This window comes from Schistocerca serialis, chromosome 4 (genome assembly GCF_023864345.2).
Source record: "Schistocerca serialis cubense isolate TAMUIC-IGC-003099 chromosome 4, iqSchSeri2.2, whole genome shotgun sequence".
NCBI lineage: Eukaryota > Metazoa > Arthropoda > Insecta > Orthoptera > Acrididae > Schistocerca > Schistocerca serialis.
This window is the reverse complement of record NC_064641.1, coordinates 486630888-486646089: the sequence shown is the minus strand read 5'-3', so window position 1 is coordinate 486646089 and position 15202 is coordinate 486630888. Positions and strand designations below refer to the sequence as shown.

Genomic DNA, 15202 nt, shown 5'->3' with positions numbered 1-15202 from the left:
ATATATGTATATTATGACTTTTGAACACTATTAAGGTAAATACATTGTTTGTTCTTTATCAAAATCTTTCATTTGCTTACTATGCCTATCAGTAGTTAGTCCCTTCAGTAGTTAGAATCTTTTAATTAGGTGGCAGTAGTGGCGCTCGCTCAGAATGAGTAAAGAGCGAAATGTCTGAGTACGTTCAGTTCTGCTCAGCTGTTTGAAAATCAAATAACGTAAGGGGTTTACCAGCACAGTAATTCAATAATTTTTCTAAGGGTACGTTTCAAGGTTGCAGCGTCTCTGGGAGATCACAGACGTCTCTTCTTCTTACGGAAGGCATAACACGATCTTCCCACAAACAAACAACAGTGAAAGGCGACGACTTAATACCCGTTGCATAGTCTTCCCTTGTAAACATAATATAGATGGCGATACTCCCATGTGTTTTGTGTAGTGACGCTGAAATGCAGTAATGGTCAGGTGACATTCACCTCTTCATTCCCTGCAAAATATTAATCCGAAACTTGGAACAAGAAAGATGTATTGAAAGTCCTTGCTGAGTGATGGGATAAGGAATGCAAGTGGAGGAAAATCCTTCTATTAGAAAATTTGATACATCCAAGTTACCATCCGAATGCACACCCCCGTGGAAAGAGTGGGATGGAAGGAGGATGCGTAAGCAGTGGAGTTGACGAACAATGAATCAGAGAGCACAGGGTCTACAGATGCTGCAGAACAATTCATTCAAACTAATGTGCCAGGCTGTCTTTGATTTTTGTCCTTTTCCGAAAGACGTATTTTTTATTGCACTGGGCCAGGATAGTTCCCATAAAATCAGTCAGCAATGGAAAATTGGTGGGCACTGTGACTGTAAATGTTTTTACAGAACTTATTCAGAATTTATTTGTTCAAGTAGTTCGTCGTTTCCTTTTTACATATTGTAGGGTATGTGTAAGTCCCTTTTTCTTCTTCTTCTTCATCTTCTTTGTCTTTTCCTGGCTCACTATGACACCGATATTGTTATATGGGTTATTGGCAATGTTAGCCACAAGAATTTTTGTACCCCATCTGTCTCTGTGTAGAGTAAATCTCAAGTTCGTGTTTGAGAATATTTTCTAAACATTTGCTTAGTTTCTGTCTGAGGTGGAACTTGGGTATGAGCCTGGTATTTGTTAATTGTTTGTGGGATACTTTGTAAATACCGCACGCAAGTTAGCGGGCTCACCAGACCTCGTCCTTAATTTGTGAGGCAGATTTAATTCAGGCCAGCTCGCCACCCCGAATCTCGGAAGCAGCGCGTTGACGCTTTCGGCTATCCATGGTTCCGAATTGTGAAGAGGGTACGAAATGTGGGAAACTGAAGAATATGATTTGACCAAGTCAGTCACCTGATTTAAATCCGTGAAACTCTTGTGGAATGACCTTGACAGAGACGTCAGAAAAATGAGGTCATCTAATGTTGAAGACCTACGGAATAATTTACACATGTATTGGACTGCACTTTCTGCAAAAATACTACACAATATTGGCTCTAGTATGTCAAGAGTTTGTTCAGCGCTTCGAAAGGTAAGAGGCTAAAATCTAAATCACACTGTATTATGCTTAATGACATAGAAAGAAAAAAAAACTTATTTTACAGAAAAAACTGATTTTATTGGTCTATTTAGTTTTTACAAGTAAATAAAGTGTGTAGTTTTCCTCATGGGCGATCGAAAACTGTTGATCGATGTTGTTGTTGTTGTTGTTGTTGTTGTTGTTGTTGTGGTATTCAGTCCTGAGAGTGGTTTGAAGCAGCTCTCCATGCTACCCTATTCTGTGCAAGCTTCTTCATCTCCCAGTACTTACTACAACCTACATCCTTCTGAATCTGCTTAGTGTATTCATCTCTTGGTCTCCCTCTACGATTTTTACCCTCCAAGCTGCCCTCCAATGCTAAATTTGTGATCCCTTGATGCCTCAGAACATGTCCTACCAACCGGTCCCTTCTTCTAGTCAAGTTGTGCCACAAACTGCTCTTCTCCCCAATTCTATTCAGTACCTCCTTATTAGTTATGTGATCTACCCATCTAATCTTCAGCATTCTTCTGTAGCACCACATTTCGAAAGCTTCTATTCTCTTCTTGTTCAGTGTAAGTGAAAGAAAGAAAAAAAAACTTATTTTATTGTTCTATTTAGTTTATACACCGTGTGTGTACACTAAAATAAGTGTATAGTTTTCCTCATGGGTGATCGAAAACTGTTGATCGGTAGTGTAAGTACCGTGTTGCCAATATGCATAATTCTCCAACGTTTCGGCCATTATTGCAAACAGACTACCGACCATGCGGTCACATACAAAAAAATGGTTCAAATGGCTCTGAGCACTATGGGACTCAACATCTTAGGTCATAAGTCCCCTAGAACTTAGAACTACTTAAACCTAACTAACCTAAGGACATCACACACACCCATGCCCGAGGCAGGATTCGAACCTGCGACCGTAGCAGTCCCGCGGTTCCGGACTGCAGCGCCAGAACCGCTAGACCACCGCGGCCGGCGGTCACATACACTGAAAAATTTTATTGGCAGTTACGATGGCCACGGAAGCCTACGTTTATATGTGGTATCTATCCTTCATGGCAATTTAATACTGGTTTCACGCCGTCGTCGTGGTGATGCAGTTTTAATGGCACCGCGTACATAGAGTCGCAATAAAGCGAACCACTCGTACTGCCGAGTTTTCGAACGCACTTTGTGTTCCCTATACATTGACATTTTAATCAGTACACGTAGCACTACCTGGCACTTTTTGCGCTTTCTTTGATGTGTGATTTATAAATAATTCTACAGCCACTATCGTGGAATCTTCTTCTGTCGTAGATTACTCGTCCGTCGTGGCTCACCATTGTGCAGCGGTAGGAGGGAATTTCGCTCGCGTCACCGGATTAATGGCACGGGCGGCACTAATTTCGCCAAGTGCAGGCGGCGCGAGAACGAGAAACATTTAAGTGCGGCAGAGACAGAACCGACTGGGGGAGCAGAGCGTCTGTTTTAATCCTCCGGTGGCGGGAGGCGCGTTAATTGCTGGCGACGTCGAAAAGCGCGCCAGGGCGAGGCGGGCCGGCTGGCAAGTGGCGCGCCAGGAGAACTCTCGACGCCCCAGATGAAGCCCCGCCTCCTCGACGCCGCCAGCTCGCCTTCGCCCGTCTCTCTGTTCCGCCACGGCGACGCCACGCAGCTGTTGCCAGGCGACGACACTCGGTGACGTAGTGCTCTGGCAATTAAGGCCCACTATCTGTTTCGCAAAGCTGCCTTCGTTACGCCACCTTGTTTCAGTCTGACCGCAGAGCACTCTCAAAGGGTAGCGGCTAAGTTCTCAGAGGCTGTAGCAGAGTAACCGCTATCCTTAACTTTGCGGGACGCAAACGTGTGGAACTGATTAGAAGAGGGCTGTATTGTTCGTCAAATGTTTGAGCGGAGCGAAAAGAAGACTCCCTGTAGCACACACAATGCATTTTTTGTCGCATTGCTTACCCAAAAGAATAATAGGAAATGGACAAATAGGGTACAAACTAGATACTTTGAGGTCAACTTTTGAAAAAAATAATAATTTCTTTAAAGTAATTAGGGTAATTAAGACAAATTTAACTATTTATTTGAAGAAAGCTTACAAAATGACTGTCTGGGCGAATTTTTGCTGGCCGCGGTGACTGAGCGGTTATGGGCGCTTCAGTCCGGAACCGCGCGACTGCTACGGTCGCAGGTTCGAAACCTGCCTCGGGCATGGATGTGTGTGATTTCCTTAGGTTAGTTAGGTTTAAGTAGTTCTAAGTTCCAGGGGGCTGATGACCTCAGAGGTTAAGCCCCATAGTGCTCAGAGCCATTTGAACCGAATTTTCGTAGCCAGACGAAGAGTAGGAAATAGACAAATTGACCGGCGTGAGGTTTAGTTTTGGAAAAAAAAAAAAAAACTTCAAAGTAACCAGGGTAAGTAAGAAAAACGTTACTTGTGATCTGAGGGAAAACGGAAGTACTTCACGAATTTGCATTAGTGCGATATTTGCCTTATAAAATGGCTTCCATCCAATCACATATTATATTCAGGACATTTCGAGAACAGCAGACGATAGGAACCCAAGTGAGGTGTCAAGAAGATCACGTTTTCTAAATAAAAATTAAAAATAAAAGAAAAATAGAAAATAAATAATTGGTCAAACGTTTTGTGAAATGACTTGTCTAAAGATAAGAAATAAAATAGATTAGGGCCATTGAATGAAGGTCGAAATCTTGAACAACAAGTAAAGTGTGTCAAATGTTTCTCTAATATGTTTCAGGGTAGGTAGGTAGGTAGTTAGTGTTTAACGTCCCGTCGACAACGAGGTCATTAGAGACGGAGCGCAAGCTCGGGTTAGGGAAGGCTTGGGAAGGAAATCGGCCGTGCCCTTTCAAAGGAACCATCCCGGAATTTGCCTGAAACGATTTAGGGAAATCACGGAAAACCTAAATCAGGATGGTTGGAGACGGGATTGAACTGTCGTCCTCCCGAATGCGAGTCCAGTGTGCTAACCACTGCGCCACCTCGCTCGGTAATATGTTTCATTTCTTAGTTTTAGATAAATTATTTCATAAAACATTTGACGGATTTTTCAATTTTCTGTATTTGGCTTCTGATAATTAACATTAACGAAGAAACGTTTGTCTTTATTTTAAAACTAAATTAATAAAACACTTTAATTGAAGACCTAAATATAACGGGACAATATTTTTGTAAATGATTTCAGCTGAACCGTAACAAAAAAATCCACTTGATTTCATCAGAGTAACATCCTAGACAATTGTCAACTGGATATATGTTTCTAAGGTAATAGTTTGGTCCATAACAAATATCCCTGATACCTTGGAGTTACATTTGACGGAACACTGTCATTTAAATAGCACCTAACAAATACTACAACTTGTACAGCTTCGACCTTACGGTAATCTGCCGCTAGCCTCGTCTGCTTAGCGGCAGAACATTGCAGCCCTGTCTGGGGAAGCAGTAGCCACACAGAATCGGAAAATGTGCAACTAGTTAAAATAATGCGGATTGTTATTGGTACAATGAAGTTCACTCCAGTAATACGGTTACCCGCCCTCAGCTATATTCCACCACGTAACCTATTAAGAAAGAATATCCTTTTTACGGAATATAAGAAAATCTGCAACAACCATCAACTGAGAATTCATGAGCATATACCTGCTACCCGAATCAGCAGACTCCACTCCAGACATCACCCACTGAGAATATAGTGGATCATAACATTAACCTCCGCAAAGCTTGGGCATAAGAATGGTATAATTACACTCCCCCACAGTTTCATAGCTTTCTACAACTCAACAACAAACCGTGGGAACTTTATCTGCCGTGTAGCAAATGGAGTACACTCAAGAGGATCCAGACTAACCGTGGGTGACACTGTGACATTTTATACATTTTGGGGAAGACTACCACTGTGGAGCGACCTATTATACGGATGGGGAAAGTTACCGCTGCAGAGTGCACCTGCAGCTTTTCAAGACATTCTGTCAGGCATATTGCTGAAGAGTGCCCTCAAAATTCATACACTGGAAACCACTTCGTCTCCTTGTGCGTTACAGTAGATGTGATCAATTATGTGAATAATATGTCTGTAAATTTGTACATTAAGTAAATAATTTATTTGTATTTCTGAAGTGATGTGTGACGTCTCTCTCGCCCTCGCCTACGACGCCGGCAACCCGCAACGCATCTGTACTTAACGGGTTGTCGTCAGCTCAACCCCTGCATTCAGGCTGATTTCGCGGTATCCGGCTCAGCCTCCAGAGAACCTTCCGGAAACCAACCAGAGGGCGCAGAAGGTAGCAACAGGAGTCCCTGCAGACATGCACCTCTTGCTGCTTCCGCCGCAACTTCGTTAGCCAACAGGAAAATTGTAACCTTCCGCCTCGCGCGTATTTCTGCCCGTACAGAGCAGTTCTATCTTCGCCAGCCAGCAACTGATGGACCGTCACAATTTAGATACCCCCTCGGATAGGACGTCGCCTTCTCCACCCGGACGGCAACGCTCCAGCGACCTGTGCTCCGAGCCCTGGTGTTCTATGCTGTGGGCAAGTCACGCTGCACGTGAGATAGAACTTTCAATATGTGCTTTGTTTTGAAGATAGACTTTTCTTTGGCCAAGAAAGTTTCGTTAAAGAGCAGTAGTTTCAGACGAGCTTTTCCTTAGCATTACTAAGAAGAATTAGTGGAGAACATTTATTTTCTTTCGTTGTACTGCATCAGAAACAGCAGACTTTGTGTTCGAAGTTTACTTGTTCAAATAGCCACAGTTTAATTACATCTACTTGTAATCTTGTGGAAGTATTCCGAGCGAGGAATGCTTCAACGTGTAAATGTCATACGGTAAAAACTGAACAATATTTCATTGTGAAGTGTAGTCACACATTTTTAATTATCACCACTAAAAATAAAGTTATGTGATAACAAATTTCTGTTTATTTACAGATCCATATCTGCAGACCTGGTACACATTGAATCTCACCACAGCAAACTATCACAGGAGCCAAAATGAAATGGCACAGCTACGACGTGCCAGTACATCTCTGGGTGTCGACTTTGGAAAGCTTTGTGTGAGTGCTCAGGTAGGGGCTATTACCAGCGGCCGAAAAGGAAGTGCTCTCTGTGTGGAGTCGGCCTGCAGACGAGGCAGAGAACACATGGTCCGCTGGAGCGCCTTTGGTAACGGCCAGCTCGTTTGTTGGAGCTGTGGCCGGGCCCATGAGTGATGAGGGCAGCCCTGAGTCGTGTCCGCAGAGTGCAGACTGTTTGTTTGTCTACCACTTCTCAGTGGCGTACACACGTACAGCGTCAGTATGCATGTACGTTGGTAGGTGTTTTGCCGCCGTAGGCGAGAACTGAAGAAGGAATCCGCTCTTATTTACTACTATCAGTCTCTCCCATATCTCCCCGTCTCCCTTTCCTCGCTACCAACGATATCCAACGGCACAACAATGAATATCTTATATTATCCTTTTAATCATTAAACTAAGACGGCGACACATCCTCATTTCTGGGGACAGTCCTCGATTTTCATCCTTTGTCCTCCATCCGTTTAAAACTGTCCTCAGTTACTTATTTTTTGTCCTCCATTTCTGAAATTCAGCAAAATAACTTGAATGAGAATAGTGCTCAAATGGTTCAAATGGCTCTGAGCACTATGGGACTTAACTTCTGTGGTCATCACTCCCCTAAAACTCAGAACTACTTAAACCTAACTAGCCTAAGGACATCACACACATCCATGCCCGAGGCAAGATTCGAACCAGCGACAGTAGCGGTCTCGCGGTTCCAGACTGTAGCGCCTAGAACCGCTCGGTCACCACGGCCGACGAGAATAATGCGCTGAACATTTTAAACAAGAACTCAAATGAATACACCACTGCAATCAAATCCGGCGTCAATCTCTTATTTTATTTAATTGCAAGAAAATGGATTAATAATGGTGTGGGACTATTTTCCGGTGCTAATAAATTTTTCCTCGAATTTCGGAATTACGCTATAGGTGATGCGAGACATGCCAAAGCATTAAATTAGGTTGTCTGGATAATCGTGGTGTTATTTGTTTTCTGTTTTAATTGAAATATTTTTAGAATGAGGAATAAATCTTATCTTTTCCAGCATCCACTTTCTTGCAACTAAATACAGGGTGATTCAAAAAGAATACCACAACTTTAAAAATGTGTATTTAATGGAAGAAACATAATATAACCTTCTGTTATACATCATTAAAAAGAGTATTTAAAAAGGTTTTTTTTCACTCAAAAACAAGTTCAGAGATGTTCAATATGGCCCCCTCCAGACACACGAGCAATATCAACCCGATACTCCAACTCGTTCCACACACTCTGTAGCATATCAGGCGTAACAGTTTGGATAGCTGCTGTTATTTCTCATTTCAAATCGTCAATGGTGGCTGGGAGAGGTGGCCGAAACACCATATCCTTAACATACCCCCATAAGAAAAAATCGCAGGGGGTAGGATCAGGGCTTCTTGGAGGCCAGTGATGAAGTGCTCTGTCACGGGCTGCCTGGTGGCCGATCCATTGCCTCGGGTAGTTGACGTTCAGGTAGTTACGGACAGATAAGTGCCAATGTGGTGGCGCTCCATCCTGCTGAAATATGAATTGTTGTGCTTCTTGTTCGAGCTGAGGGAACAGCCAATTCTCTAACATCTCCAGATACTGTAGTCCAGTTACAGTAGCACCTTCGAAGAAAAAGGGACCAAAAACTTTATTGGCTGAAATGGCGAACAAATGTACAACTAAATGAAACTTTATAGCTCCCTTAATTCGCCGACAGATAGTGCTTGGCTCTGCCTTTTGTCGTTGCAGAGTTTTAAATTCCTAAATTTGTGGTATTCTTTTTGAATCACCCTGTATATTAATGACACCTTGTTTACGTTTTCTATTTAGAGTTCAACAACTTTTACTAACCGCCAAGACGGTGCAGTGGTCTAAGCGATTGGCTACTGATCATTCGTCGTAGATGGGCCGGGTTCGAATCCCAGATAGGCATGGATGTTGTGTTTGTATGAAGGCAATTGTTATTTCCCTTCACTGGAGTCAGTGGCCCTAAGTAGGGACGGGAGATTGCTTATAGCCCACTGAGTTGCTAAACGGTGGTCATTGAACCCCAAGTAAAAGAAAAAAGAATCTTTTCATAAGCATATTTTTTACATTAGACTGTTTCTTTAAGCAAAAGTACTGGACTTGGAATATTCCTTCTTCTGTACAGTAAATTTCCATTTCACCTTTTTTTTTGTCGAATATCGGTCACTTAGAGAAGGACTTACAGACAGACACCAACTCATTTTTATCTACGGTTATGATGAATTGTACTAATCTCTTACTCCTTTTAAATATGTTGAAAGAGAATTACAAAACCTAGCTTGTGAATAATTTATTTGTGAGAACTAAAAACAGTAACAGAACCACTCAATACAACTGACACTTGACAAATGATCTGCAGAGACAAAAATAGGTACTGAGGGAGGTATGGTATCAAGTCGCAACATGATCGCACTCCAACACACGAGCCCCGCTCCAGCGCTGGACAGAGATGAATCAAAGTCGGGCTTGTTTCCGTTTCGTACTCAGTAGCGGCTGCTTTAGTTTTGAGGTAGGTAGATGCAATGTGTTTACTTTTGTAAAAGTAAGTAAAGAAGTATTAAGTATTTGTTCAGTACGCTTTTGAAACAATTCGGCGTTCTAATTTTTCCTCTTCATAATTTTTCCTCCTCATTTGCTCAATTTTTTCGCTGTTTGATTTAAATTAATTTTTTTGTCCTTTGCCGATCCTAAAGTTTTGTCGCCCTAGGTGGCCGCCTAGTCTTGCCTCATGGTAGAAATCGCTCCGCCCATATGAATGTTGCGGCGTAACTAGAGCTGAATTCAGGCCCCTACCTCTTATCGCTACGATGCCGTGTGCCAAATACGACCTCGGGCTGGACGCAGGGGACTCATCGGCAACGGGTGTAAGCTGTCGGCTTGCCACTCTCTCGCTGCTGTGTGTGTAGTGCGGTACCCGAGAACACGTCCCTGTTGGGGTGGATGCTGAAGTGACTGCATCAGATTAGAATGGTGTTCAGCTCCAGCTATAAGCGGTTGATGACGTGTGTGAGCGACGTTGTTTTGTCGCCCATTGTGGTTCGTACGGTCTTGTGTTTTTTTACTGGTGTCTTCGACGTTATGTTTGTTCTGTTTCATGTTGCCTACGGAGCCTGAGCTAGGGTTCTTGTTAAACTGTGTATCTCAGTGCATGGAGATTTAATAAAAGTGAGTGGCCTGTTATCGAATATGAAACCGCTTTCCTTGTTTACCCCTATTGGTTGAAGTTAATGTTTAGCTTGGCTTGTCGTTTGCCTACATGCTTCTGTAACTATGTGTTTCACACGCTGCTGTGGACCATGTTTTGTTGAGGCGTTCAGCTGTCAAGCTTCCCGCCATTCCAAAACCATTAAAATTTATTAGCTGGTAGCGCTGTGGTTGTCTATCAGATATACGTGAAGCTATTGATCTCGGGTTGCTATCGTTTGAGTCTACGACGTTTAGTGCGCCAGTTCCGCTAAGGCTAACCTAACGGATATTCATAAGTCATGTGTGTTTTTATTCTTTAAAGCTTTTACGTACACACTTATTTTAAAGAATTTAGTGATTGCTTGTAGAAATGCATTTCACGATTCGAAAGCAGAAAGTATCAATGGTTGCTTTATTGCAGTAACTGTACATTTTAGTATTTTTCATGACACATTCTGACACAGCGTAGCACGAGAGCACTGCAACTGAACAGAGAACACGAAGAGGCTGTTCTAGCGAAGACTCTAATGAACCCGAACAGTGGCACGGGACATATTGCCAAGGAATGTGGCGTCATCCAGACGTGTGTGATTGGCATCCTGAATCGACAGAATTTCCATCCCTATCATCTGACGCTACATCAGGTACTCGACCACCGTGATTTCGGACGTCAAACAGAATTTTGTCGGTTTGCCAGTGAGCAATTGAGAGACGATCCTACGCTTTTCTAACGTGTGCTCCTTACCGATGAAGCAACGTTTACTAACCACGCTGATGTAGATTTGCATAACATGCACTATTGGGCAGCTGAAAATACACACTGGCTTCGTCAGGTGCAACATCAACTGACGGTTCTCGATATGCGATAGTGTATGTGGCTGTAACGCGACGGTTGTCCAGCTACACTATGTGATAAAAAGTATCCGGACACCCCCAAAAACATAAGTTTTTCATATTAGGTTCATTGTGCTGCCACCTACATGCAGGTACTCCATATCAACGACCTGAGTAGTCCTTAGACATCGTGAGAGAGCAGAATGGGGCGCTCTGCGGAACTCACGGACTTCGAACGTGGTCAGGTGATTGGGTTCACTTGTGTCATACGTCTGTAACCGAGATTTCATCACTCCTAAACATCATTAGGTGTACGGTTTCCGATGTGGTGGTAAAGTGGAAATGTGAATGGACACGTGCAGCACAAAAGCGTACAGGCCGACCTCGTCTGTTGACTGACAGAGACCGCCGACTGTTGAAGAGGGTCATAGTGTAATAGGCAGACATCCATCCAGACCATCACACAGGAATTCCAAACTGCATCAGTATCCATTGCAAGTAGTATCGCAGTTAGGCGGGAGGTGAGAAAACTTGGATTTCATGGTGGAGCGGCTGCTCATAAGCTACGCATCATGCCGGTAAATGGCCAACGACACCTCGCTTGGTGTAAGGAGCGCAAACATTGGACGATTGGACTGTGGAAAAACATTGTATGGAGTGGCGAAGCACGGTACACAATGTGGCGAATTGAAGGTAGGGTGTGGATGTGGCGAATGCACGGTGAACGTCATCTGCCAGCTTGTGTAGTGCCAACAGTATAAGTCTGAGGAAGTGGTGTTACGGTGTGGTCGTGTTTTTCATTGAGGGAACTTGCATCCCTTGTTGTTTTGTGTGGCACTATCACAGCACAGGCCTACATTGATGTTTTAAGCACTTTCTTGCTTCCCACGGTTGAAGAGCATTCGGGGATGGCGATTACTTCTTTCAACACGATCGAGCACCTGTTCATAATGCACGGCCTGTGGCGGAGTGTATACACTACAATAACATCGCTGTAATGGACTGGCCTGCACATTCCTGACCCGAATCCTGCAGAACACCTTTGGAATGTTTTGGAACACCGACGTCGTGCCAGACCTCGCCGACCGACATCGATACCTCTCCTCAGTGCAGCACTCCGTGAAAAATGGGCTGCCATTCCCGTAGAAACCATCCAGCAAGTGATTGAACGTATGCGTGCGAGAGTGGAAGCTGTCATAAACGCTAAGGGTGGGCCAACACCATATTGAATTCCAGCATTACCGATGGAGGGCGCCACGAACTTGTAAGTCATTTTCAACCAGGTGTCCGGATACTTTTGATCACATAGTGTAACTCGTCCCGTATTGCAACGCAAATACCTAAAGATAACTGTTCTGGACGTTGAATACAAAGAAATTTTGTTATAAAACGCTCTGCGAGGTCCCTTGATTTGACTCCTCTTGATTTCTTTCTTTGTGGAGCACTAAAAAATGCGATCTATGACGAAGCACCTACTACACCAGAAAGTATGTGTCGTCGAATCACCAGTGCACGCTCTACCGTATTATCCACTGTAATTATCCATGGTTAACAGTTGGAACACATGCTCAAATAAAGGATAAAGTTATTTGTTTGGAAGACAGAATTTATGTTATGTGATTTGGGCGGCTACCAGACCATTGTTAGTTAGTAAAGCGTTTTCGCTGTCATTACTTACTTATGTTCAGCATGAAATGATGTTACTTTAAGAAGAATATTTATTTTTCAGCGTACAGTTGGTCACCAAAGTATTTTTAGTAAAATGTTTAGTTCAACGAACGCATGCCATATGACATAATTTAGAACAGTGTAGATAGAGACAGTTGTCCGACAGTATTTTACCTGCAAGAAGTACACAGCGACCTACAGGAAAAGACGGATCAATTCTTCTTCTAACATTTAGATATTTAATACAGTAGTTGCCTTTTGTAAGGTATAAGGCCTATCTGTTTTTGAAGAAGATTTCTCCGTTTCAGCTCACGCAAATATATGAGGATACACAAATGCGAAATAGTTTTCCTAAGCCCTTTGTGGTACCCCAGATTCTAGCCTATGTCGTATTTCGATATGCTCGTAGAACGTTCGTAGGTGAACCTGCATCTAGGTCGTAAATTGGTTCAATGGGAAATAAAGCTTTATTCTCTTAGCGCAGACCGATCTAATGGTATACATACAAGTACGCAACCTCGTCCGAGACGCCTGCTTGGCGGTGTTTGCACCACAAATGCCGTTTCCAGCCTCCTATATCACTGTAATTGTCTTCTCAAGAGTTATCGAATGCAGTTATAAAAAGTATACGGTTCCATTTAAAAAAACGTATTTGCATCAGTATCTCCGTTGATACCAGCTCTAAAAACATGAATCAAATAAATGGATACGTGCCCCTCGACGCTCTAACATTTGCCGAAAACCACCTTGCAATATGTGAAACCGTTCACGAAATAAATGGGAAAAGTTTTTAGGAAGAATCTCGGAAAGTCCTTGATCGATATACTTCAAATTTTTACACGATAATCTAATCTAATATATACATATCTATATATCTTCGAAGTCACGCTGGTATCTATGTTACATTACATCGTATATATATATATATATATATATATATATATATATATATATATATATATATATATATATGTGTGTGTGTGTGTGTGTGTGTGTGCGTGTGTGTGTGTGTGTAAGAACACGTTGTAGTACAACGTTGTTACCAAAAATCTTGAAATGTTTTTGACCAGCTTACTTCCGATTTTTATACGATACACTAATAAACATTCGTACGGACGTAGGATACAAATTGTTTAAATATATATTGTATATAAATATATATGTAATATACAAGAAGGAGAGGCCGTGAGCGAAGATATCGAATAGTTCTTTAGCGATTTACTTAAAATTTTTACACGATTTTCTAATAAAATTTTGATGACTACACACTTTTAAAAAATATATATATAAGACATAATAGACAAACATCGATAGAAAAAATTCTGAAATATTCTTGACCGATTTACTTCAAATAATACTAATAAGGTATAACAGACAAACGCTGATAGCAAAAATCTCGAAAAGTTCTTAATCGATTTACTTCATGTAATACTAATAACAATCACGTGGATATTAGCTATATGTTGAGAAAAGAGGTGTCGGACAGAGAAGGAAGAGGAAATGAACATAGAGAGGGCGAAGGAGGATGTGAACAGAGAGAGGGTAGGAAGACATTGAGAGAGAGAGAGAGAGAGAGAGAGAGAGAGAGAGAGAGAGAGGGATGAGGAGAACGATAGAGAGAAGGAGGGGTAGGAGTTGGACAAAGGGGTGGGGAGAAAGAGATGGAAAGACAGAGGGGGAAGGAGGCGATGCCGTACAAACAGGTGTGGCACAACGTATCCCAGGACGGTATTCGCCATCTGTACGATCGACTGAATGTCAGAGTCATCGCCTGCATTGCCGCCCTTGTAGGCTACAACTTGTATTAATATAGGCGTTTCAGCATGAGTCGATGTCCGATGCTTCAGAAGCGATTGTGCTAGTAATCTGTAAATGTAATCATTTCATGTGACCCATATGCACTGGTGCAGCAATAAATCTTGAGTGAATTTGAAACCTCTAACAGGTTGTACCAACTTTCTTATCGGGCAGTGTATGTAGATGCTTTGTGGACTCTAAGGAAACGGGTCACGATGTTAATGTTATGAACACTCGGCGTCAGCACACAAGAGAGGGTACTCACGAGCACGCCGTTGGCGTCGTAGTGGCCGTCGACGCGGGTGAGCGCCACCTTCTCCTCCCTGGGGGAGGCCACCCAGGCGGCCAGCCACGTCCACAGGCCCAGCACGCGGCACGCCGCCACCACGACCAGCGCCACCAGCGCCAACACCACCAGCGCCGCCAGCGCCGACATGCCCACACTGCAACACCACCACCCACACACGTCAGCAGGCCGCGAGGCGAAGCAGCTGTGCAAGTCGCTTGATCGTCACTACCCGACCACGATATACTGCACTTGGCCTACCGTGGCCGTCATCGGAAGCACGTGGTGACGTTGCAGTAAACAAATACAGAAGTGGCTAAGGTTGGTTGGTTGGTTGGTTGTTTTGGGGGAAGAGACCAAACTACGAGGTCATCGGTCTCATCGGATTAGGGGAGAACGGGGAAGGAAGTCGGCGGTGCCCTTTCAAAGGAACCGTCCCGGCATTTGCCTGGAAATCACGGAAAACCTAAATCAGGATGGCCGGACGCGGGATTGAACCGTCGTCCTCCCGAATGCGAGTCCAGTGAGCTAACCACTGCGCCACCTCGTTCGGTGAAGTGGCTAAGGAAAACTCATCGTATTCTGAATCATCTGAAGAAAGTTATACGTATATTATTAAGTGGTTCATCGCGTCCTGGTGAAATATCACGCTAAAAATTCAAGATAAGCCGGCCGAAGCGCTCTCACTCCCAGGTGCAACAATATTGGGGTCGAGGAATACTTTGGTTGCAACAGGGTCACAACAACCACTAGAGATTGTCTCAGTGGGTTGTGCAATTA

General features: G+C 43.3%; 1 protein-coding gene across 1 annotated transcript in view; it reads right to left on the bottom strand.

Annotated features, from left to right (window-relative positions):
• The window catches only part of LOC126474569 (synaptotagmin-12-like), a 102961-nt gene extending 88389 nt beyond the window's left edge, over window positions 1-14572 (bottom strand). The window contains exons 1-3 of the mRNA XM_050102046.1: window positions 14402-14572; window positions 2995-3238; window positions 613-713 (exon numbers count right to left, since the gene is read on the bottom strand). Of these exons, the coding sequence (XP_049958003.1) occupies window positions 613-713; window positions 2995-3238; window positions 14402-14572 (516 nt within the window). The remainder of the gene's footprint in view (window positions 1-612; window positions 714-2994; window positions 3239-14401) is intronic.
• Window positions 14573-15202: the final 630 nt, after the last annotated feature.